The sequence below is a fragment of the Panulirus ornatus genome, chromosome 27, assembly GCF_036320965.1.
Source record: "Panulirus ornatus isolate Po-2019 chromosome 27, ASM3632096v1, whole genome shotgun sequence".
In the NCBI taxonomy this organism is placed as follows: Eukaryota; Metazoa; Arthropoda; class Malacostraca; order Decapoda; family Palinuridae; genus Panulirus; species Panulirus ornatus.
In genome coordinates this window covers 13,822,788-13,847,863 of record NC_092250.1, presented here as the reverse complement: position 1 = coordinate 13,847,863, position 25,076 = coordinate 13,822,788, and the positions used below count along the sequence as shown (strand labels likewise).

General features: G+C 43.3%; 1 protein-coding gene across 1 annotated transcript in view; it reads right to left on the bottom strand.

Moving 5' to 3' along the window:
- The window catches only part of LOC139757672 (putative neural-cadherin 2), a 630,644-nt gene that overhangs the window by 100,137 nt on the left and 505,431 nt on the right, over positions 1-25,076 (bottom strand). The window contains 3 exon segments of the mRNA XM_071678436.1: positions 6,583-6,759; positions 11,408-11,554; positions 11,852-12,027. Of these exon segments, the coding sequence (XP_071534537.1) occupies positions 6,583-6,759; positions 11,408-11,554; positions 11,852-12,027 (500 nt within the window).

Below are 25,076 nucleotides of genomic sequence, written 5' to 3'. Positions count from 1 at the left end.
CTGGTTCCTGCCTCCTGGAATAAGGTGAGGACAAGAGAGAGCAACGCGTCGTACGTTTCATCGCCTCAGTATACCAGTCTAGCGTAGGAGAACCAGTTATAATGCACGTCCCTTTTCTATAAGCAACTCAAGGAAATCACCAATTGAACCCTGTTTCACTGTACAGCTTTGACTGACCTAGATATTGTGCAGATGATGTGAACACCCGAAAGGCAAATGAGCTGATACGGGAGGCTGAATATTTCAGTTATCGATAAGAACTATTCCAATAGTGATTTCTCTTCCGAGCGCCAATGAACCCTGTAGAATTAACCCAGATATAGTATCCCATATACCGTTATCTTCCCGCCCCAAGGATCTTGCAAATGGGCTCCTTCGCAGGGCGGGACCACAGGTCTAGACCTGTGAGGTGAAGTGGGTCTGTCCTCGTGAGGTGTGAGATGAGGACGACTGGGCATTGAGTGTTCAGTATCTTCAAGATGCATCTAGGGCTATGATGCATTAATGGTTGTACTGAGAGAGGCGTGGGTATTGCAGATGAGGAAGAACAACTCGTGCAGGTGTGGCGACTGTAGCTTCAGACTGAAGTGTATGTCTGGTGGAGTTCAAGTCAAAAATTTGGTTGTGAAGGCCGTCTTTGTGTGATTGTCGGGGGTTGTGTATATAAGTTTTGGTTACGTTTTACTCGCTAGGAGAAGTGGATTGTTTGAGTATAGGTTCTTGAAGTTAGAAACTGGGACAATCTATCTAATTCTTACTTAAGGGCTGTCGGTTGGTTATGGAATGTGCTTTAGATAAGTTGGTTAAAGTACTGTTGCAAAGTAAAAGTGCCAAGCATACCACAGAGATGTGTCTATCATTAAGAGCACTACGGATATGTGATCCCACAGGCCTGGTAGACGAATGTAGTCATATAAGACGCATCTTTAGGCAGTTATATTATCCCAGGTGGTTTGTGCACAAAGTTTACTGGAAAGTCAGAAATACATTTTATGCTTCTTGTATCAAAAATGTGACCAATAAGGATAAGTCTAAAGGCTTAGTGTTGCCCTATTCTCCTAACTTAGCTAATATAAAAAGCGCGCAAAGAATGTTGCTTTCCAGTACAATAACGCCATCAGTAAGACCTTGATAAATAGTAGGCCAAATCATGCAACAAGTAGGAGTGTTTACCACGTCAAATGCAAGGCATGTAAAGATGTTCATATAGGCCAGACCGGAAAAACTGTAACGGAGAGGTGTTATTGGCACCGTCATGCAGTACGCAGGGATGACCACAAAAATCTGATCGCTAAACATTGTCGTGAAAATGATCACCCCATAGATCTTGAAAATCCCGTTATTCTATACCCCTCTGCTAAGTATACCACACGCAACGTCTTAGAATATGTCAATTCTAACACTAAGAACTTTAATTTGTCCACAGGCAATCTTAAAGCCCATTCTAGCATTAACCAAGTCATTATGAGAGAACTGACAAAACACGAAAACATAAAAAAGTTGTTCAAGACACACCCAGCTACCCAGGTCAACCCCTGCCACGTGACCCACCTTAATCGCTCTCCCTTAAAACGTTTACTGCCAGACAAAGCGGACAGTGGTTGGTCTGTACAGGTTGGTGCTGGACGGCGGGACTCAAGTGTGATGTTGGGATCTAAATAACTTTGTTAAGTACTGGCACCTGATGAGGTGGATTGTCTCCACGAAACATATCGTGGCACATGTATAGTAAAACTACATGTTAAATATAATTGTATCAACTCATACTGAGGTGCGATTTTACCTTTATACATTTTTTTTTTTTTTTTTTTTTTAAACTATTCGCCATTTCCCGCATTAGCGAGGTAGCGTTAAGAACAGAGGAATGGGCCTTTGAGGGAATATCCTTACCTGGCCCCGTTCTCTGTTCCTTTTGGAAAATTAAAAAAAAATAATGAGAAGGGAGGATTTCCAGCCCCCCGCTCCCTCCCCTTTTAGTCGCCTCCTACGACACGCAGGGAATACGTGGGAAGTATTCTTTCTCCCCTATCCCCAGGGATAATATATATATATATATATATATATATATATATATATATATATATATATATATATATATATCTTTTCTTTCTTTTAAACTATTCGCCATTTCCCGCGTTAGCGAGGTAGCGCTAAGAACAGAGGACTGGGCCTTTTTTGGAATATCCTCAACTGGCCCCCTCTGTTCCTTCTTTTGGAAAAAAAAAAAAAAAAAAAAAAAAAAAAAAAAAAAAAAAAACGAGAGGGGAGGATTTCCAGCCCCCCGCTCCCTCCCCTTTTAGTCGCCTTCTACGACACGCAGGGAATACGTGGGAAGTATTCTTAATCCCCTATCCCCAGGGATACATATATATATATATATATATATATATATATATATATATATATATATATATATATATATATATATATATTTACATCGAAGAGACGAAGCTAGGACACCATTTGGTAAATGGTGGTCCTAGCTTCGTCTCTTCGATGTTTAGCAACTGACTCATTTCTCTCTTGTGTCTCCCCTGATGATGTGATTATTACACGAAAGTGCACTTGGGAACTTATAGTGTTTCATTTTCCCCGTGGACTCATAGGAACATATAAGAAAGCTGGAGTCCTGCTGGTCAGTCACTAGTATATCTGGTTGAGTAACATGAACGACACCAAGGCAAGCCGCGAGGGATCCACCTTCCAGCCAGCAGGCACCACCACGCCTGCAGGACGACGGGCTCTGCTCTACTCTGGACTGACGGATGTTTGCATAGCGTGACATGCAAACCAGAGGGGGAGGACGGAGGGACGTGTGTGTGTGTGTGTGTGTGTGTGGTGGTAGGGGACAGTGACTGAACTAGGTGACGGTGGCGAGAGACGTGGGAAATAGAGACGTGCATATATATATATATATATATATATATATATATATATATATATATATATATATATATATATATATATATATATACGTATACGTTGAGATGTATAGGTATGTATATGTGCGTGTGTGGACGTGTATGTATATACATGTGTATGTGGGTGGGTTGGGCCATTCTTTCGTATGTTTCCTTGCGCTACCTCGCTAACGCGGGAGACAGCGACAAAGTATAATAAATAAATAAATAAATAAATATATATATATATATATATATATATATATATATATATATATATATATATATATATAGAGAGAGAGAGAGAGAGAGAGAGAGAGAGAGAGAGATAGATAGATAGATAGATAGATAGATAGATAGATAGATAGATAGATACATTACTATTTTCTTCTGGTTTAATACTTCTTGCTGGTCGGCCAGTAAGTTAAAAAAAAAAAAACACGATAATCCGACTCGTATTACGTCACTGCACGTTCGTGCACTCGACCAGTTCGAACACCACTCGTTCGTGACACGTGTGGCCGACCCTGGCGTCAGACCAAAGGTGTTGACACCAAGACTGCTGACCTCACGCTGCAAATATATTTCATCATGGTTGTCGTACGGATTTTATACAGGAAGATAACGATTGTCAGACGCAAAACGATACATCATTCAGTTATTTACTTTATCATTCAGTTATTTACTTTATCATTCAGTTATCTAGAGAGAGAGAGAGAGAAAAAAAAAGATTCAGCAAAGTCATAAGAAGGAATTTATTAAGCCAAAAATGTATACGTTGTTGAACTCGCTAATTGCGAACAACTTTCTCCCATTTATCAATGTCTTTTTTCACTCTCTCTCATTTTTGACTAATGAACGAAGCCATCAACGGAAGCTGTTAATGTGAGGACATGGGCGTACCACATTATCTGTTACATAATGGATGATATAGTGACTTCAAAAATGTTTTTTTGGTAGGGAAATGAAATTAAAGACAGATACGAATACAAATCAGTAAAGCAAATATACATGTATATATACATATATATATATATATATATATATATATATATATATATATATATATATATATATATATATATATATTATCCCTGGGGATAGGGGATTAAGAATACTTCCCACGTATTCCCTGCGTGTCGTAGAAGGCGACTAAAAGGGGAGAGAGCGGGAGGCTGGAAATCCTCCCCTCTCGTTTTTTTTTTTTTTTTTTTTTTTTTTTTTTTTCCAAAAGAAGGAACAGAGGGGGGTCAGGTGAGGATATTCCACAAAGGCCCAGTCCTCTGTTCTTAACGCTACCTCGCTAATGCGGGAAATGGCGAATAGTTTAAAAGAAAGAAAGAATATATATATATATATATATATATATATATATATATATATATATATATATATATATATATATATATATATATTTCTTTTTCTTTCAAACTATTCGCCATTTCCCGCGTTAGCGAGGTAGCGTTAAGAACAGAGGACTGGGCCTTTGAGGGAATATCCTCACCTGGCCCCCTTCTCTGTTCCTTCTTTTGGAAAATTAAAAAAAAAAGATTATATATATATATATATATATATATATATATATATATATATATATATATATATATATATATATATATATACATATAATTTTCATATGTGTTCGCCATTTCCCACGTTAGCGAGGTAGCTTAAAGAACAGAGGGCTGAACCTTATAGAGAATATCCTCACTTGGCCGACCCCTTCTTTGTTCCTTCTTTTGGAAAATCTATAAAAACGGGAGGGGAGGATTTCCAGTCCCCCCGGCTTCCCTACCCTTTCAGTTGCCTTCTACGACCCACAGGGAAGACGTGGGAAGTACACACGAATATATGTGAGAATGTATGAAGAAAATATCATATTCTTCTACGCTGTTATTCACTGGCAGGGGAATATCTTAAGGACGGATCTTCGCGATGGTGATCTTCATAAAATGTCTGAAAGGCTTGCATGACACGAGTTACTTCATGACACCCCCTCCATGACACGACATGTGGGTGCGTTCGTGGCGTGTGTGTGTGTGTGTGTGTGTGTGTGTGTGTGTCTGTTGTCGCCATGTGAGGGCATGTGGCTATGCTGCCTACCATGTTTGAGGAATGTAGCTCTGACCATTATGAGGTTCTACTCCAAATGGATGCGTGTGTGCCTACGCCTGCACTCACCGTGGATGGGTATGAGTCTATTACCAATGGGAAGGCATGTGGCTAAATCTGTAATGTGTGGGCATGTGGCTACGGCATGTGGCTACATTTCCAATGTGTAGGCACTTGGTTGTTCTAACCAAAGGTGGTAATGAGGCCTCACTGATGAAAGGTGGGTATGACACAAGACTCAGCATATGTATGTGTGAGAACATGCTATGGGTGAGCACTTTGACATGATTGGTTAATTGTGTGCCTGTGCTTGACATGTGTGGGTATCTAACTACATTAATAATTTGGACACATGGCTGTTATTCAATCTGAGAAGACACGTAGGTGAAGGCAATACAGGTTGGTATGTCGAGCATTCATCGTTTGTAGACGTGTAACGATAGAGATGAGTGAGTGCGTAGCTATATCCACCATGAATAAGTATGTGAATGAGCGCATTGTTGAAGTAGGTGGATGGAAGATACTCACCACGGAGTATGTACGTGTACTCACTGTGGTTGGGTATGTGCCCGTATTGATCATGTGCCGTATACATCTGCGACAACTGTGTATGGGCACATTTCTGTGCTCACCGTGTGTGGGAGGGATCACTATGTGTGGTCGTGTGGATACATTCCCTCTTTGTGGGCAGGTCACTCCACTTACCATGGGTTATCTTTAGTCTGAACAAACCAAAAGTGAACAGAGAGTTTTTATAATCCCTCTGAGGATGTGTAGGTGAACCTAGCATTTAGTAAGCGTGTGGGTGTACTCAAAATTTCACCGCACTAGTGTACTCACTACACACAAGCCTATGGCTGTACTCACCATCAGTGGGCATGAAAAAGTGACCCCCAGTGTGTGTGTGAGCGTGCAAGTGTTCTACGTGCAGCAAGAGTGTCTATAGGTTTAAAATCATCTCGAACACCTAAAGGTCTTTCGGATTATTCAGTCGGTGATAACTTCAGTGTGACACGACCCTGGCGGTCGACACGCTCCCATACACCAGCGGGTGCTGGTGTATTCGTGGTCATGTATGTAGGCTTAGGCAAGTAGAGGTGTGGCTGTACCCACGAAGTGTTAATGGTTCCAATAGTTTTCATGTGGCAACCGGCCACTCGAGGACTGGCTATTATAACACCTACTTCCCTCGACCAGCAGAACATTGGACCTCCCTTCCTCCCTTAGTCCTCTCCTCCTACACTCTTTCTACCTTTCAGCCACGTCTACAAGCCCTAGTTTATTTCTACTTTCTGTTCCTCCATTTTTTACTCCGAGATGACCCTTGAATGGAGCATGCTACGCCCGTGCCATAGACGTCACTACTACCGATGATTGTGTACTCACTGTGTGTGTGTGTGTGTGTGTGGTGTGTGTGTGTGTGTGTGTGGGTGTGTACAACATGCGCGTGTACTCACCATGGAGTGCACTGCGACAGTCCTTGTTACGTGTGAATGTGTGCTTATCGTCGTTACACTCAGTTAGGAAAGGTCGCGCTGCTCTACTAAGTGAGGCGAATGGTTTCACTTACCATATCAGGGTCGTGGGCGGCCAGGGAAGCGAGGAGGGTGCCTGGGGCTGTGTCTTCCCTCACTGTGATGTGGGCGTGCGGGCGCGAGAACTGCGGTGGGTTGTCGTTCACGTCCCTGAGCTTCACGGACACCCAGGCGGAGTCCAAGTGGCGGGGGTCCTTCCATCCCCCACGTCCCTAAGGTGGACAGGAAGGAGGAAAGCATCAGTATCCCGAGTCCTTCGTTTTCCCTTTCTTCCTCACCCTAACTATTCCCCCGTCACTGCCACTATCATCACAGCTACCTGGCCCTATCTGTAATGGTCTCGTCTTGATCCTTTCTTCCACATGTCCTTCATAAAATGATAGTATTATTCGTGCATATCACTGATAATGTTCGTAGCTTGTGAATTTACCACACACACACACACACTGTAGTGTAGTGGTTAGCGCTGCGACCGACCAATCTGATGAGGCCAGGCTCGAATCCCGTTGCAGAGCAGGCAGCTCACAGCCCATTGTAAGGGTGGTCAATGAATGGGGACCTGGCTTAAGCTGGGGTGTGTATGTGTACACTATAGGTTAAAGTATGGTATATTCAGGGTTAAGAGAAGGGGTAAAACAAGTGTACAACTCTCACCGTGACAAACACAGTGTACCAACGTTAGATGAAGTTTGAAGTCTTAAGGAAACACAGGCTTGATAGGTAGGTACATGTCCTCGAGAGGCATATACTGTGGCGCTGCAGGATACAATTTGCGCCCAACAAAGAGTAACACTTCACCACGAAACTTCATGCCAAGTCAGCCATACCCAACCACACAGGCAACCGAGAATATAACGCAGCAACGCGCAGCCACACCACGAGAGACTAAAGCTAGTGTTCATAACGCCACAAGGCAGCTGCTGCACTTGCACGCCCACTAGGGTTGGCAGGGACATACATAAACCCCATACACCAAGAGACCATCGGCCGATTTGAGTATACCTGGCCATAGTCGTTGGCCAGAGGGACAGGGAACCACCTCATTGTCCAAAATTCACAGGCCAACGTAAAAGCGCCGATAGTGATAAAAGTAGTGTGCATGACCAACCAGCCAGCCAACCAACCCAGACCTCTCAAGTTAAAATTCGCAGACGGCGAATTCTAGATGTAAAACCTGAACGCAGGAGGTATCAAGTTTCAAGAAATTCGTGGGCAGCGATGCAAGAATTGTACAAATGTTCAGGAATGGTCATACCACAGAACAACACAGAACTCAACTTCCACTAAAAATTCGCAGGCAGGGAATTCTAAGACATGGGAAGCAGGCAAGCAGGAGGCACGGAGCAGCGAATCCCATTAGTTTTGTCTCGGGTACGAAGTAGACAAATGCGCGAGGGAAAACACTGCCATTTAACACTGGTCACAAGCCCGCCAAGTGAAAAGGGACTGTCGCTCAGGCTCTTAGAAGTGGTTGCGAGTTACGAAGTTACGGAAGCGAAGACGGTAAGGCAGAACCAAGGCTCAGAACCAACGAACCGCTGCAGATCACGAGCAGCGAAGCAACGCTGCCGGCTCTTGGAGTGCAATCCTCCTTCTCAAGGTGTGAGCCAGGATGTAGCAGCCACACTCCATAGAACCTCCAACAATAGTCAGAGGAAGAGTGAAAGCTGAACTCCACCCGGAGCAATCTTAGGGCACACGACAACACTGCACTTCTCTCCACTAATTTTACCGAACACAATAAAACATTAAACATATGAACCTCCCACGAGCTACCAGCGGCAGCAGCAACTCATACATTTGAAGAATTGTGAACTACACAACTTGACACCGGATCAAAAATATGTAAATGTTCAAAAAAACAAAAAAAAAACAAACGCATCGAAGGATACATGATGAATGAAAAATGTGAAAAATTATTAAGATAGAATACTGAAGAGTGGAACATGGAGTTCTAACCAAGATCAAATTGGCAGAGGCCTATCTTGGACTTTTCAAACCAGCTGCTCTGGAGCAACTTGTGGAACTTCAAGTGTCGTACATCACTAGAGACGCCCAGGGCATTCAAACATAGTAAATGCTCAGGGTTTAGAGACGGGGGAAAAAAAGTGTAAAAGCTCTCTCACCGTAGCACACAAATGGTGTTCCAGTGAAGTGTGACGGATTAAGGAAACGCAGGCTTGACGTGTGCATAGGTCCGTGCTGGAGTGCTGCAGGATACATTCTGCTCCATCACTGGCTAACACATCGGCATTGAAACTTTACGCCACATCAATCATAACCAGCCACTCGGATAAACGACTCGTGTTCACATCGCTAGAGAGAAGCACCACCGCGCACACACACACACACACACACACACACACACACACACACACACACACACACACACACACACACTCACACACACAAATATTCACTCTAATTCACGCCGCAAGAAGGTTGCACTCTCTCACCCACTTTGGCTCCTGGGCGCATACATTGCCAACACAACGTGGCCGACTCAAGAATCCATTATTCTTTTTCCTTCCCAGGGAGACAGGAAACCATCTCCTTGTCCACAATTCGCAGGCAACGAAAAGTGCCTCCTGTGCTGAAGGCAGTGTCCACGACTAACCAGGCATCCCTGGCGGACCCCCCAAAGCTAAATTCGTAGGCAACGAATTCTACAGGTAAAACAGGCGGTACTAACAAAGCCGACGCTTCCAAGAAATTCGTAGGCACGAAAGCCAGAGCTATCTGCATAAATGGCCAGGAATGGGCATGTCACAGAACTCAACCCCCTACAGAAATCGTAGGCAGCGAATTCCAAGGCTTGGGAGGGGGTCAAGCAAAAGGAAGGGAGCAGCGAATCCCATTAGCTTTGGTCTCTTCCGTACACTTGACAAATGTACTTCCGCTTAACACTGGTTACCGGTCCGCTAAGTGAGGATTGCCTGTTGTCCAGGCTCTCAGAAGTGGCTGGCTTCCAGTATTCGTCTTTGCAGAAGCGAAGATAATGTCGTAGAACCGTGGTATAAAACCCACGAACTCTTGTAGTTGGCGGGGAGGGAAGCAATGTGGTTCGCTTATATGCTCCTCTTGGGAGCTGGCTTCCCTTGACCTCCCTCTCGAAAGGGTGTGAGCAAGGCCGAAGCAGCCACACTTCGCAGAACCACCAACCATAGAGTGATATCGAAGGTAAATTCCACTTCGAGCTAGCACTACGCACAAAGCTCGCTGAACGAAAAACACATAACTGACACAAAAGAACAATAAACATATCGGGCTACCTTACACATGCCTAAAAATCTATTTGGCAGACAACTTGCAAGTTTAAGAACCTGAATCTGAAAAAAGCAGTGAAGGTAAAATGAGAATGAAAGGATGAAAAATATAGAGAAGCGGAACACGGTATTCTAACCAAAATAAATAATGTAATCCAATGTAATAATAGACTGAATAAAAGCTGAAGAAAGACTTCCTGCCAAGAAAAAAGTAGGGCACAGAAATACTGCCATAGTGCAAACCAAAGTATGACTTACTAAAAACAATGGATGAAAACCACATCAGGAAACACAGACTTGAAAAACACAGAGCGTAAGAATACAACCAGACACCAGTGGAGTGGGAATAGATGCAATTACACACAGCGACCCTGTGCAATGCCACTGCGCATGTACTTGTGGTTAACGCCTCCACGGAACAATTGTAGCTGGCTTGAATTGCATTTCCGAGTGTGTTCAGACTTCGGAAATCTAGTCCACAATGTCGTGGTTTCTTGCTGTTCGTGGCGGTGTGTGACTCCCTCCGCACCGTCAGTCGCAGTGGCACCCGTAGCTGGCGATCGCTACAAGCGGAAACGGCGGGTCCAGGCTCTTCTCCAAGCTTGCACGTGGCGGAAGCCGTGGAGCAGGGCGCTCGTCCTTGTATTTCCCTCAGCGGGGCGTAATCCTCACTTCCAATAACAGTCTAAGAGCGAAGTCGTCTCTGTCCAGGCGTCCCCGTTCTTGTTGCAGACGTTTCCAGCGTCTTCACTTTCTTGCCTTCAGGTTCCGCGTGTCCGGTGCCCCTGGGAGTTTAGGGCGAGGTCACAATGTGCGCCACCGAGCCAGGAAGCGGCGTGACGCAGACGTGAACTGTGGTCCTTCGTCGTTCCTGAAGACAAAGGGCGCGCCCAGTGTCCGCGAACACGACCACAGGTCACTGACAAGATGACCTGCTGACCCCGACCGTGAATATGACGACACATGCTGCCACTAGGACTTGCGATCGACGTAGACCAGGAAGATAAGACCCTGCGACGTGGAAATGATCAGCTAAACCAGATTCAAACACTTGATTAAGAAGGTGCATCATCTTGTCGCAACGGCTCCTCCAGTTGCTCAGGGAGAAGGGCACAACACTGGTAGCAACTAGAGGCTACACTTTCAGTATCTCGGTCGATCCCTGGCCAGTAGACAGTCTGCCGGGCTCGACCTTTGGTGCGGTCCACTCCTTTGATAACCAACTCATCTTGCAGGCGCCACGGTGTCTCCCATCGGCGGAGACATGAATGTAAAACGTTCCCTGTAGCACACACACACACACACACCACACACACACATTCTGGCCTTAAAAAGGTACTACTTTATTGACCAGCCCCGAAGGGAGGATGAACATCAAGGTTGGGTTTGAACCAAATGCCGCGCCCAAGGATTCGAACCAATAGGGCTCCGTGGTGACTCAAAAGTCCTTAACGCTAACTACTACACCACGGAAGCCCGTGTGTGTGTGTGTGTGTGTGTGTGTGTGTGTGTGTGTACAGAGATACTCTTGGAAAAAAAAAAAGCATTCTTCTTCTCATAAATGTTTGAGTCCAATGGCATTCTAAACACTCACCCTATCCGTCACCTGGACCATGAACCGGAAACCTTGTCGATGCATCTCATCTTCGTAGTCGAGGGTCTGGCGCGCGTACAGCTGGCCCACCGCACCCACCGTCCTAATGCCGAAATGCTGCCATCCCCAGCCGCTCGACTCCACCACCTGAGGGTGACAGCGGGCGGGGAGAAAGAAAGAAAGAATGAAAGAAAGAAAGAAAGAGATAGAAAGAAAGAAAGAAAGAAAGAGAGAGAGAGAGAGAGAGAGAGAGAGAGAGAGAGAGAGAGAGAGAGATAAGACTCATTATAATCTACATCCACACACTCATGAACGTATAGCTTCTCTATCAATACTCTTCCAACACCTTTTCGGTATGAATTCGTATCATTTCGACCAGATATGGGCAAAATCGTCACTCTACATTTCAGTATCGACCCCAGCGATCCGTCGTCCCTCCCTCACCCTATAGTAGAAGTAGTTCGCTGTGTCTCGGTCGGAGGCAGCGATCTCCAAGATGGTACTGTTTCTCGGTGGACCATCGCCCCACGTCTCTTGCACCTTCAGGTCCCACTGTTGTCGAGCGAGCCGGGGTGAATTGTCGTTCACATCAGCCAAGCGGATCACCACGGTCCCCGTCCCTGTGAAGGACATGGTGAAAGAAAACGGGGAATCAATATAATCCAACAGATTATTATCTTTTTTTTTTCACTTGCCTGAAATATCTCTGTGTGTCCCTGGGACACTGGGATTAGGTATTACTGTTTGTGTAACACAAGTTCTTGTCAGTATGATAATAATTCTTACAAGGTATGATTTTAGGTCTAGTTCATATATATATATATATATATATATATATATATATATATATATATATATATATATATATATATATATATATAGGGAAGGATCACAATTTTGTGCGTGATCAAGATATTCCTATGAGTCCACGGGCATAATGAAACACGATAAGTTTCCAAGTGCACTTTCGTGTAATAATCACATCATCAGGGGAGACACAAGAGAGAAATATAAGTCAAATGATATATATCGAATGTATATCATTGTATATCAACTGACTTGTATTTCTCTCTTGTGTCTCCCCTGATGATGAGATTATTACACGAAAGTGCACTTAGGAACTTATCGTGTTTCATTTTCCCCGTGGACTCATAGGAAATAGGAATATATATATATATATATTTTTTTTTTTTTTTTCATACTATTCGCTATTTCCCGCGATAGCGAGGTAGCGTTAAGACCAGAGGACTGGGCCTTTGAGGGAATATCCTCACCTGGACCTCTTCTCTGTTCCTTCTTTTGGAAAATTAAAAAAAAAAAAAAAAAAAACGAGAGGGGAGGATTGCCAGCCCCCCGCTCCCTTCCCTTTTAGTCGCCTTCTACGACACGCAGGGAATACGTGGGAGGTATTCTTTCTCCCCTATCCCCAGGGAATATATATATATATATATATATATATATATATATATATATATATATATATATATATTCTCTGTATCAAGCAAGACAGGAAGACAATAACGGAAGCACAAATCACATCATCAATATGTGTCTGCTGCCAGCGACCAGTTCAGTATACAGTTAGAAATAAGGACTTTATTGTTTTTTGCAAGATCTATCAAGATCACCCTTACAGCCCTATTGTTGTTTTCTTTTTTTTTGCAAGGTCTGCCATGATTATCCATACAGCCCTCACCTCTTAAGTGTGAGGCTTGGCTGTAACAATCTGTCCTCCTATGTGATCTTCAGCAGCTTAAAAAAAAGTGTACTTAAATGGAGATGAATTACCTAACCCAACGAAACGCTGTAAAATCACGACTGTTTTGCCCCATTGTAAAATATAACCGTATCCTTGTTCAGATTACTACATCCAACACGTCATATGACCCAAGTGATGTCTTTCTGGGTACGAAAAGGAAACGCATTTATATCTAATATAGGAAAAAAGAATACGTATATACATCTTTTTCCTTACACGCAACTGCTTCTTGCGCACTAGGTAGAAATGGACAATGGACATATTTGCCAATCAATGAATCTCTTGCTGCCATGTATAATGCACTGAAAACAGTCAACCATCCTCAGCAAAGTCCTAAAAAACTATTCCACATTTTACCTTGACCTCTTTACATTTACTGGTTAGCTCACTGATAGCACGTTGCCCCCCGTACACCACATCGACCAAATTTATTCTATCCACTACACGTTCCTCACCCTTCTAAATGTTAAGACTACGATACTTCAAAGCCTCTTTCACTTCATCTCTATATAGCCTTTCTTTGGTCCCTCCCACCTCCTCTCTTCCACTTTTGTTGAAGTACCCTCCTTAGTTTTCATTCTCCCATCCTCACCACATTTCTGAGACACTATAGAACACCCTGATCGCCTGACCTCTTACTACCACACCTTCTATAACAGTGTCAGCTTGCCTTACACCATACATATAGTCCTCAGACAATTAATTTCCAACACGTCCACCCTCTTCGTTCGTCTGCACTTCGGTCTCAAGACTGACATCCATAAAACACTGTCAGGACTACCAATATCATCACACACACAACAATCTTGAGAAAGTTTACAGCGACCCATCCACTCCTACAGCTCTGCAACATTCATATTGCCGAGGGTTTTCACCATCTCTCATTTCACCATCCCATTCGGTTGGGATCTTTTACTCTGCATGCCAGCCAAACATCAATGGGTGCAGTATCACGAAATACTATTCAAAAGACCACTATATGCTACAGACATGCTATATATACAGGTAGATACTTGCAAGAACTGCCTAAGAGTGAATGGAAATGTAAAAGAAAGAGCGACAGATGGATAAAAGGAAGATGCCAAATGAAAGAAGGCGTAGGGGTGTATCGGCAGACTTCTAGGTGAATACAAAGAAAACTTGTTCTGGAAAGGGATGAATAGTGCGAGTAAAATGTAGAAACATCGGAGGGGAGCGTACGGGAAAGTGGAAACAAAGTTAACAAGGAGATGGAGCAAGTATTTTGAAGGGCAGGTGAACGTGTTCATGAGAGGGTGGCAGATATGAAGTATTTGGGCGCGAATGATTAAGTATTCGGAGGGAGAGAGTCATAGCAAATTGTTTTTGCGAAAAGGTAGGAGACGGTGGAAACTGAAATAATATAAAGCTTGTCAAAGAGGTTTGAGTAGCTGGTATTTAAGAAGAAATTCTGAAGAAAGTGGGTGACTGTGTTATCGACCAGTTAGTACTGGGGTGCGCGGTACAGGTGCTGTAATCATATTCCTTACAAGCCTCTATTTCCAATCTATAAGGGACGCATCCAACCTAGTTTGGAGTGCTGTTTGCATGTATGGGGTGGCTTTTCTCTCTCCATGTCTTGGCCAAATGGAATCAGAAGCCTTATAATACTCTCCAGCACTCAACTTTCTTCAACCACTGCTTTCCATGTATTACAATGTTGGTTCCATCTCTCTATTCTAAAGGGGATCAATTTGGCCACTGTTCTCGTGAGCTGTCACTGTGTGTCTCGCTTGTGGCAGCTGCTGCTTCTCGTCTCTGTGAGGAAACCTGCCACACGATGACTAATTGCTAGGATAACTTTTTCTGTCCTTCTTCGCCTTGCGAAGTTGTGGACTTCTCTACCGTCTCTTGTCTTTCACTCCCTCTAAAACCTCTCCACCTTTAAGTACCAAGTCTACAGATACTAACGAAGCTCATACCTGTCTCCGGGACTTACATTTTCTATCCAATGCTCACTTTTCCTTCATATTAACCGAGATGGTCATTAAGGGGGCATGCTTCTGTTCCGTCCATATATATATAGATATATATATATATATATATATATATATATATATATATATATATATATATATATATATATATTGGAAAGGATTACAGTTTTGCGCGCCATCAAGATATTCCTATGAGTCTACGGGGAAAATGAAACACGACAAGTTCCCAAGTGCACTTTCGTGTAATAATCACATCATCAGGGGAGACACAAGAGGGAAATGGAAGTCAGTTGATATACATCGAAGAGACGAAGCTAGGACACTAAATAGCCAACTGGCTTATATTTCTCTCTTGTGTCTCCCCTGATGATGTAATCATTACACGAAAGTGCACTTGGGAATTTATCGTGTTTCCATTTTCCCCGTGGACTCATAGGAATATATATATATATATATATATATATATATATATATATATATATATATATATATATATATATATATATGCTTTGCCGTTAAGCTACGTTTTTTAACATATTTTTCTATGTTATCTGGACCGCAGATCACAATTCTTAAATTCCACTGGAGTGTGAGCGGGAAGCGAATACACTACTTTTTTTTTTTTTCCACAAACATTTTCCTGCATCCGACCGTACTCATGGCGCCGTGCACGCGTAACAATACCAGATTCGACCATAGTCAACCAAGCATAATAATCCTATCTCATGGACGAAGAAATATGAAATACATCTACAGTACTTTTTCCATGTTGAAAACTGTTCAAAAGGAAACTCGGGGAATCCGGACCCGTTCGCAGAACACGTTTTGTGCTTTGTTGGAAACCAGCTGGCCATATTAGAATTGTTTACATCTGACGCCAGCGGGAGCGTCACGCTCCACTGAACATTCTGAAGACATCGGTCTACTGCAATAATCGCAGGTTGTTTGCTTATAAACTGTCTTGTATATATATATATATATATATATATATATATATATATATATATATATATATATATATATATATATATATATATATTTTTTTTTTTTTCCTATGAGTACACGGGGAAATGAAACACGATAAGTTCCCAAGTGCACTTTCGTGTCATGATCACATCATCAGGGGAGATACAAGAAAGAAAATATAGCAGTCAGTTGATATACAACGAAATGCATTTCATTATACTGTGTATCTTCAGACAATTTACTAGTATTTCAAAGTATTGGATGTTTGCCTTCGCCACAATCTTTCTGACTTGTACCATCGGCTTTGACAATCCTTTTTCACATGTACCAGAACTCCAGCCTTGGTGGTACAACCCATTATGAAGTGAACTTATGTAACAAAAAATTACCCATGCTATAACGCACTAAATATTTCTGGTAGTATACATTTTAGGGAACGATACATATAATTCAAGGTAAGAGACTTCATCAAATACTAAATGTAATCTTAGATGTCATAAGTTTAACGGTACATTAATGTAATTCAAGATAATCATTTACGCACTGAATGTAAACCTATCATAATTTATCTATTAGATGTTATTCAAGGTATTATTCGTACATCTATGTGGCACACTTCTCATTTCTCTTTCACTAGCAACTTTGTCATCCTAAGACTAATTACTCTATCTACCCTATATCTCACAAGCCTACTTTCCAGTTTCCCTGCGTCACACACTTCCCTCGCAAGTGTCAGCACTGCTACCTTAAACCCTTCCTAGAGTCCCGTGTACCGAAATCATTGGCTACTGTCACTGGTCTTGAATTATGCCACAAGTAGACAAATATAACACAATCTGACGCTAACGGTGTAGCTTCCATGAAGATTGGCAGTGACTGAAGAAGAGAATGAATGGAGGAAAACCAACAAGAGACGAAAATATCTAGAAAAAACAATTCTGAATAAAAAGAAAGATATATGAAACACAGGAAAACCAGAAGAGATTCAAACACAGCGAGACACATGTACGGATCATATCTACACACAATTTGATAAAGATACGATAATGCCACATACAGAGTGTATGGTTGCAAGCTCTGACGTTATGCTTGTATTCATACCGTTTCAAACCTGGTAGTAAACGGAGAGGGGAAAAGGATAACGTGTTTCAAGGATTCTAAGACAATGCCAAAGATCCACTTTAAGTCACCAGGCTAGAACACTAAAACCGCTGAACTATTTGAGCCAAATGTGATATGACAGAAGAAAATGGTATGAGAACATGGGTGAAGCTCTGATGAAAATGAGGAAGCACTAAGACCACCGCGATGAAAAATTCTACGAGAGGAAATGCCAAGAACTAAAGAAATAAAGACATACAGAACATGACAGTGAACTTGAGGTAAATTAAAAGATATAAGAAGATATATATGTAAGCTGAACAAAATGCACAACTACTGAGAGTGAAGAGGAACATAGAACAAGTGAGTATGTTGTGCGGAGCACAATACAATATTCAAAAGAGAGTACATCCGACCATATGCTGTTGTAAGCATCAATACCAATTGCATGACACCTGTATTCAATTCCGGGCCGAGAGAGAGCTTTGGCAACAACCCTCAATGATTCTATCGTGTCTTTACACTTCTCCCTCACTCACCATCTACTCCAAGCTGTAAATCGCATTTGTCAACTCACTTTATTAGCATATATATTGCTAACTATAATAGTAACACGAAAATGAAATGTATAAGCCCGGAAATGCATTCAAAGCCGCTTACCCTTATGGTCTCTGCAAACCCAGTTATGTAAGCTGCTCTACACATTTGGTCTGTGTATAACAGAGGAAGTTTTCACTGAACCGGAGGGGGTAGGTGAGCTGCCTGTCCCAGTCTACAGCTGCTAGGGTGATGAGTCTTACTTCCATAACAGAAAGTAGTAAACCAAAATGATTAGACGACTACTGATAACGTTCTTTTGCTGATATATATATATATATATATATATATATATATATATATATATATATATATATATATATATATACCTGGGGATAGGGGGATAGGGGATTAAGAATACTTCCCACGTATTCCCTGCGTGTCGTAGAAGGCGACTAAAAGGGGAGGGAGCGGGGGGCTGGAAATCCTCCCCTCTCATTTTTTTTTTTTTTTTTAATTTTCCAAAAGAAAGGAACAGAGAATTGGGCCGGGTGAGGGTATTCCCTCAAAGGCCCAGTCCTCTGTTCTTAATGCTACCTCGCTAACGCGGGAAATGGCGAATAGTTTAAAAGAAAAAAAAAAGAATATATATATACATATATATTCTTTCTTTCAAACTATTCGCCATTTCCCGCGTTAGCGAGGTAGCGTTTAGAACAGAGGACTGGGCCTTTGAGGGAATATCCTCACCTGGCCCCCTTCTCTGTTCCTTCTTTTGGAAAATTAAAAAAAATGAGAAGGGAGGATTTCCAGCCACCCGCTCCCTCCCCTTTTAGTCGCCTTCTACGACACGCAAGGAATACATGGGAAGTATTCTTTCTCCCCTATCCCCAGGGATAATATATATATATATATATATATATATATATATATGTGTGTGTGTGTGTGTGTGTGTGTGTGTGTGTGTGTGTGTGTGTGTGTGTGTGTGTCCCAGGACCCTTTCTTAAAAGGGTCCTGGAGTTACTCCAGGACTCCTTTTCCCCAGGAGCTGCGACACCAAGGCTGCCCTACTTCCAGGGTTATGATGGATTCCTTTCGAATGAGAAGTTTTCTGACGAGTCTGTACTCGTGATGGTTCAGCTTCGCTTTAAAGTGACTTTTCACTAAAAGTGTATTCTCGAGCTGTCAGAGACTGGTAACACACACACACACACACACACACACACACACACACACATATATATATATATATATATATATATATATATATATATATATATATATATATACCTCTACGTCGCAATCACCCCAGACCTTCCACTCTATCAACCTACAAATCATCAGTCCTTTCAAATGCTTATTCTTCCCTCCTCTTCACCTCTTCTTTGCCTGTTATCGCTTCCCCATCAGATCCAATCACTGGTGAAACTACTCTCTCAGCCCAACTGCCATTTCCTCTATTTTTCATGTCATGCACCATCCTCTTTTATATCTCCCAGTCACACGCATTCCTTCCCTGCAGGCAAAACCCATACACTTTGTTTATCATGCCTAATTCCCACCTACATGACATACATATCTCTCGCACACACAAGCACTGTTTCCCTCAGTACCTCCCATTCCTCAACTACTCCCCTAGATTCGTTTACTCTCCTCACCTTTGCTATTCTTCATCCAATTTCTCCCGATATCTCGTCACACAAGTCCCCTTTCCAAAGGCCACTTACTTTCACCATCCTCTTCCCACTCGCATCCTTTCTTCTTTCACCCCAACCTTTACAATTAGTTGTCAGACTTCCCACCAGCTGCTCCTCCCAATATACGCGCGTGTGTGTGTGTGTGTGTGTCGTAAGGCTACAGCTCGTAGCTAAAAGCATATCCATAGCTGCCTGATTGTGTCCTAGCTCGCTCGAGTGTACTCCAGCTGCCTGGGTGTGCCTTCTGCTGCACTGCATGGGTGTAGTCCCAGCTGCCTGAGAGAGACTCAAACTCCCTGAGTATCCTTCCACCTGATGGAGTGTGACCATAACCTCTCGAGTGTAGTGTATATACAGCTACCCGAGTGCCTTCTCTGCTTTCTGAGCGCCTTTCCTGCTGCCCGAATGTGCCCTTCACTTAATGATCGAAGCACTTGTTCCCTCATATGTCCCCAGCAACCTGACTGCGGTCCTTGATAGTTAAGTTTACCCTTAGCTGCACGACTGTGTCTCTAGCTGTCTCAGAAGACCCCAGTGTACCGAGCGAGCCCCGCCTCCCCCAGCTGTCTTAAGGAGGCCCAGGTGGCCAGTCTGTGCTGCTAGCTGTCTCAAGAGTACCCCAAGCTGTGCACGAGTGAGCCGAAACTGCCCGAGTCTGTCTCCAGCTGCTCCATCAGTACATCCTATTTGCTTCCAGGTGCCCAAAGCCACGTAAATGAGCCACCAGCTGCTTGGATGCGTCCCTCTAATTGTCTGTCTGTACCCCGCAGCTACCCTGTGTGTACCTCCAACTGCCTGAGTGTGGTACAAGTTGCTTCACCGTAACCACAGCTGCTTGAGTGTACCTGTAACTGCTTGAGTTTGTCATTCCTTGAGGGCTTAAGTATGCCCTCAACTCCCTGAATGTGCTTTACTCAGCTACCCATGTGCTCCCTCCAACTGCTTGAGCGTGTTCGCAGCCACTTGAGTGTGCCACTAGCTACCCAAGTGAGCCACGAACTACTTCAGTGTCCTCCAATTTACTCGAGTGTGCTCCAACCTACCTAAAGTGCCTGAGATTGTGTCTTCGATTTCATGAACCCTGTCTTGTACAGAGTGATACCATAAGAGGTCCTCTATTGTTAAGGCTTCCGGTGTGACTTCGATGCAGAATTCCACTGCATGACGTACGTACAGCAGAGTAGAGAGGAACTCAACCTGGAGCCAAATATGATGTCTACAAAAGTCTCAATAAACGAAGTGATCTCTGACGACAGACAGGTCACCACTGTTATGATTGTAATTTAGGATTCGTGTCACGCAATTTGATCGGATTCTGTTGGTGATGTCCTGCGGCACAAAAATCCTACGACCTGCCTAAAAAAAGAATATTATAAAGTCCAGGGTTCTAAGCCCTTCTGGATCAACTCAGATTAATTCAAGCTTAGACCTGTGCGAAAATTAAAACGCATAGTATACGTGATTAGCAGAAACAATAAAAGATCGTATTTTTTTCTTTATTCTATCTGTCTAAACTCTTGAAAAAAAAAAAATAGAACGCAAAGTCGTCGGAATCGAACGCATCCTCGAGACGAGCTGTCATAGCTGTGGGTAACAAATGTAAAGAACAAATTTGAACAAAGTTAAGCTTAAAATGCTTTTAATATCTTCTGAGTTTGTATTGTATTATACATTTTCTCTCGGACTATTCTCTTTTTTATCTACTTTCTATAGCATAGAAAATGTACAAGTTTCATTATATGTGAATAATAATTTTTTTTTATATAAACTGAGACGGTACGGGAGCTGAGGTACCTAATCAAGGCCATCCCATTAACCCACCCCAAGTGGTGGATGAACAGCTGGGTTGACTGTGGATCGACTGCCTCAACCAGGATTCGAACCTATAGTTCGACTCTTGAATGCATCAATGGTCAGGAACGCTATAAGTGCTACACCATCATACTATTAAGAATATATATGAATACTGAATATCAGGATCTGGCGATATCATACGTTAGGATATGGCAATATTTAAACTCAAACTCTGGCAATATTGGACGTCAAGGAAAGGCATTGCTCAGTGCTAAGCATTGCCAATATTCGGCACGACCCATCGGGGATATTGAATGTGAAACTCATGTCATTTAGCACATGATGTACTGATGATATTAAAAGAGAATCATTTGCTGATGTTCACTGTCACCTGGTGGCGATATTCAGTGAGAGGCAGTGATGATATTCAGCGTCAAGTATTGGCGATATTTAGCATTAAGCACCGACAGGAAGTGGCTGTGTTCAACGTAAGGCATTGAACGACACGTACTGGCAACATTGAACGAGCACTGGCAATATTGAACGCCACTGTCTGTCAATATCTAGCATGTGGCAGTGATATTCATCGGTGAATGATAGCAATATCCAGCATCATACGCAGGCTGTAATCATGCTCATGTGTTGGCGATATTCTACCTCCAACTGTGTCACTAGGTAACGTGAAGCATTAATGATATTGAGAGAATATCACTGACGACAACTGTATTCAAGTATATTGCGATATTCCTCATCAAACACTTGCAAAAATTCAAAATCAAACCCTATCTATATCTAAAATCATACTCTGGATGTATTCAAGATGACTCAAGATAGAGAGATATTCAACATCAAACCCTCGTGGTATTGAACTTCCAAGACTCTGGCGATATTCACAGGGATATGCTGGTAAGATTCGACTTCCTCGAGATATTCGTGGAGATATTCACTCTGAGGGACGTGGGGAGGCTTGCAAAAGGTCCCAGAGTCAGTGACGACGGGGTAGCGTTGATACCAGACGCCTGGGGTTATTCTGAGCCAAATGACACCATACTTACTCATATGGGAGATAAACAGGCATGTGGCGTGGCCTCACTGTGAGCTATCGGTGTGTCAAGTCTGTGAGTTCTGTCATCAACTGCTGATCAGTGACGTGGGATTTGTATTGTGAGTGATGTTAGATCCTTGTGAGCAACGCGGGTACCATTGTGAGTGTCCGGGGCAATGTGAGAGTGACGTGGTTTCCACTGTCAGCCAGAGAGTCTTCGTGTGAGAGGATGACTGTGAGAGAAATGATGACATTGTGAGTGATGCGAGGTCACTGGAAGTGATGTGGGATGATTATGATGAACACAGGGAGTCATTATGAGCTATGGGGTGTCTCTGTGAGTAATATGGGCATCATAATCAGGGGCGAGATGGGAAAGGGCTACTCTAACGAAGGAGAGAGAGAGAGAGAGAGAGAGAGAGAGAGAGAGAGAGAGAGAGAGAGAGAGAGAGAGAGAGAGAGAGAGAGAGAGAGAGGCGGGATAGCGAGGGAATGAACCTCCCTCAACATGAAGACGTTGGATAAGGTCGTCCCTTGGGATCACTAGGGTCATTTCTCGTGCTACTGACGGAGGAAGGGATCCTCCACTGACATACTTCTTCTCCCTTCCCTTCCTCCCTCAGGCTACTACACTCCCCCCCCCCGACACCATCCTCCATTGAGGGTCGTATTATCTCGAGACCAAACAGTTCCTCGAGGTCACTTATAACCTCCAATTACTACACTCTTTTGGGGTCACACAGTAGCTACTGACAGCCGCACTACTAAGGGGTCACACAGTACCTCGGGACCACTACACTCTCTTGGGGTCACATTACCTCGGGATCACTACACTCTCTTGGGGTCACATTACCATGGAATCACATTCCTTCAGGGTCACATACCAAGGAGGTAACATCACCTACAGGTGACTCTTCAGCGGGTTCATACTCCCTTGTGACTAAACCCACTCATGGACCACAGTTCTAACAGGCAACATCTTCTGGAGGTCACACTTCTTCAGAAAACATTTCTCGAGTCACCGAATTGACAAGGGATACATTCAGCAACGCAATCGCTTCTGGCCACATTCTTTTACTCACACTCCTTCACAGCCAACCCTCAACCCGGCCTTGGCAATCCTTGAGGACGCATCATTCTGGTGTGACTCGCTCTTGTGATTGAAAACTCTCTCTTAAGCCATGACTCACACAAGGCCAAAGAGACTTTGTAAAGGCCACACTAAGTGTGGGCCATATTCCCTAGAAACACCGCTCCCTCGAAAGTACAATATCCGTACGACACACGCCCGGAGCTACATACTCCCTCACAACCACATTTCCTTTACGCTAGACGCCATCAAGCACTCGATCTATAGTTAACGGTGTCTCGTAGCCACAATGGATTATACTCCCTCAAAGCTGTACCTTAAATGGATCAGTCTCTCATCGGCGCACCTAATCGCAGTCGCATTCCTTTGGGACTGCATCCTCTGTGGATCCTCCTCTCTCAGAGCCACTCGTAATTTAGATCATACTCTTTTCGATGCTACGTTTCCTTAAGGTCACACTCGCCTTATAGCTCAAGGCCACACTCCTAAGGGTTGCAATGCCCCGTGGCCACACACTCCACCAAGCCCACCTCTGCTACCAGTCATAAGGATGCGTCAACAATACCTGCCTATATATAGACGCGCCGTTCACCCTGGGCCACCACACACGGGAGGAGAGGCACTGGGGCGACAGGAGGATATTGGGTGGGGAGAATACCTGGGTACGGAGGAGTGGAGGACGAAGGGAACGAGGGGGGAGGTAAAGAGGAGTTGTAGTGCTGAATACCTAATGGTCTACGAGGACGGTAATCAGCTGGAGAACACCATAGAAACTTGAATTATCTTGTATCTACACAGACAGAGAGATCAATAAAGCAGAGGCCTCCTCCACACTCCCTCCAGCATATCAACAAGCAAAATGATAACCATAAAGGAACATCATGTAGCAAAGAAAGTATACGAGGATGGAAATGCTATAGAAAAAGAATGAATGTATATAACATTCGCATCTACTTCTAGCGGACGAGTACTCTGGAGAGGAAGTACTTTAGCCTCTTCTCCGTAAGGTTAGAATGAAGTTGAAGTACGTGGATGTTATAAAGTTACCGTTACTAATTAATGTTTCGTATCATGACTTTTAAGCGTGTGTGAGTCAACATAGCAAGAGCCAAAAAATAATGAGTATGGGAGGAAGAAATCCAGCAACCATTTACCTAAGTTCTCCGTGTGTTTGTGGGACTGAATGGTTATAGGAATACGGAAAGACAATGGATGAAAGAGAAGTCCAGTGCTATGCTGTACAGGAAGAAGGAAGGGGAAAGCGGTGAAAGGGATATACAGTGGGGAAAAGGGAGGGGAGAAGCAGTAAAGAAATGGAAAACAGGAAGAAAAAGGGATAGGGAACTGGAAAAAGGGAAAATTACGAGAGAGGGGGAGAAGAAAACGAGGAAATAAGCAAGGGCGGGAGAGGAGAATAAACTAAAGAGCAAAAAATATGGAAGAGAAACAAAGGACAGGGTATTAGGGATACGAAAATATGGAACGGAAAGAACAGATGAGGAATCTCTCTGCTGGGAAGGCATGTTCCTGCCGTACTCCTTACTCAAACACACACACACACACACCACTGATGTATGCGTCTTGAGGGACGTCAAGACACCACTGCTGTGTATATTTCATCACTTAAACCTCTCACAGAAGTGCGTCTGGTTGGATATGTCAGGCGGGGCAGTAACTTCCTAAACTCGAGGTGGAGTCCGACCTCTGTTAGACGTTGTAGGCTCA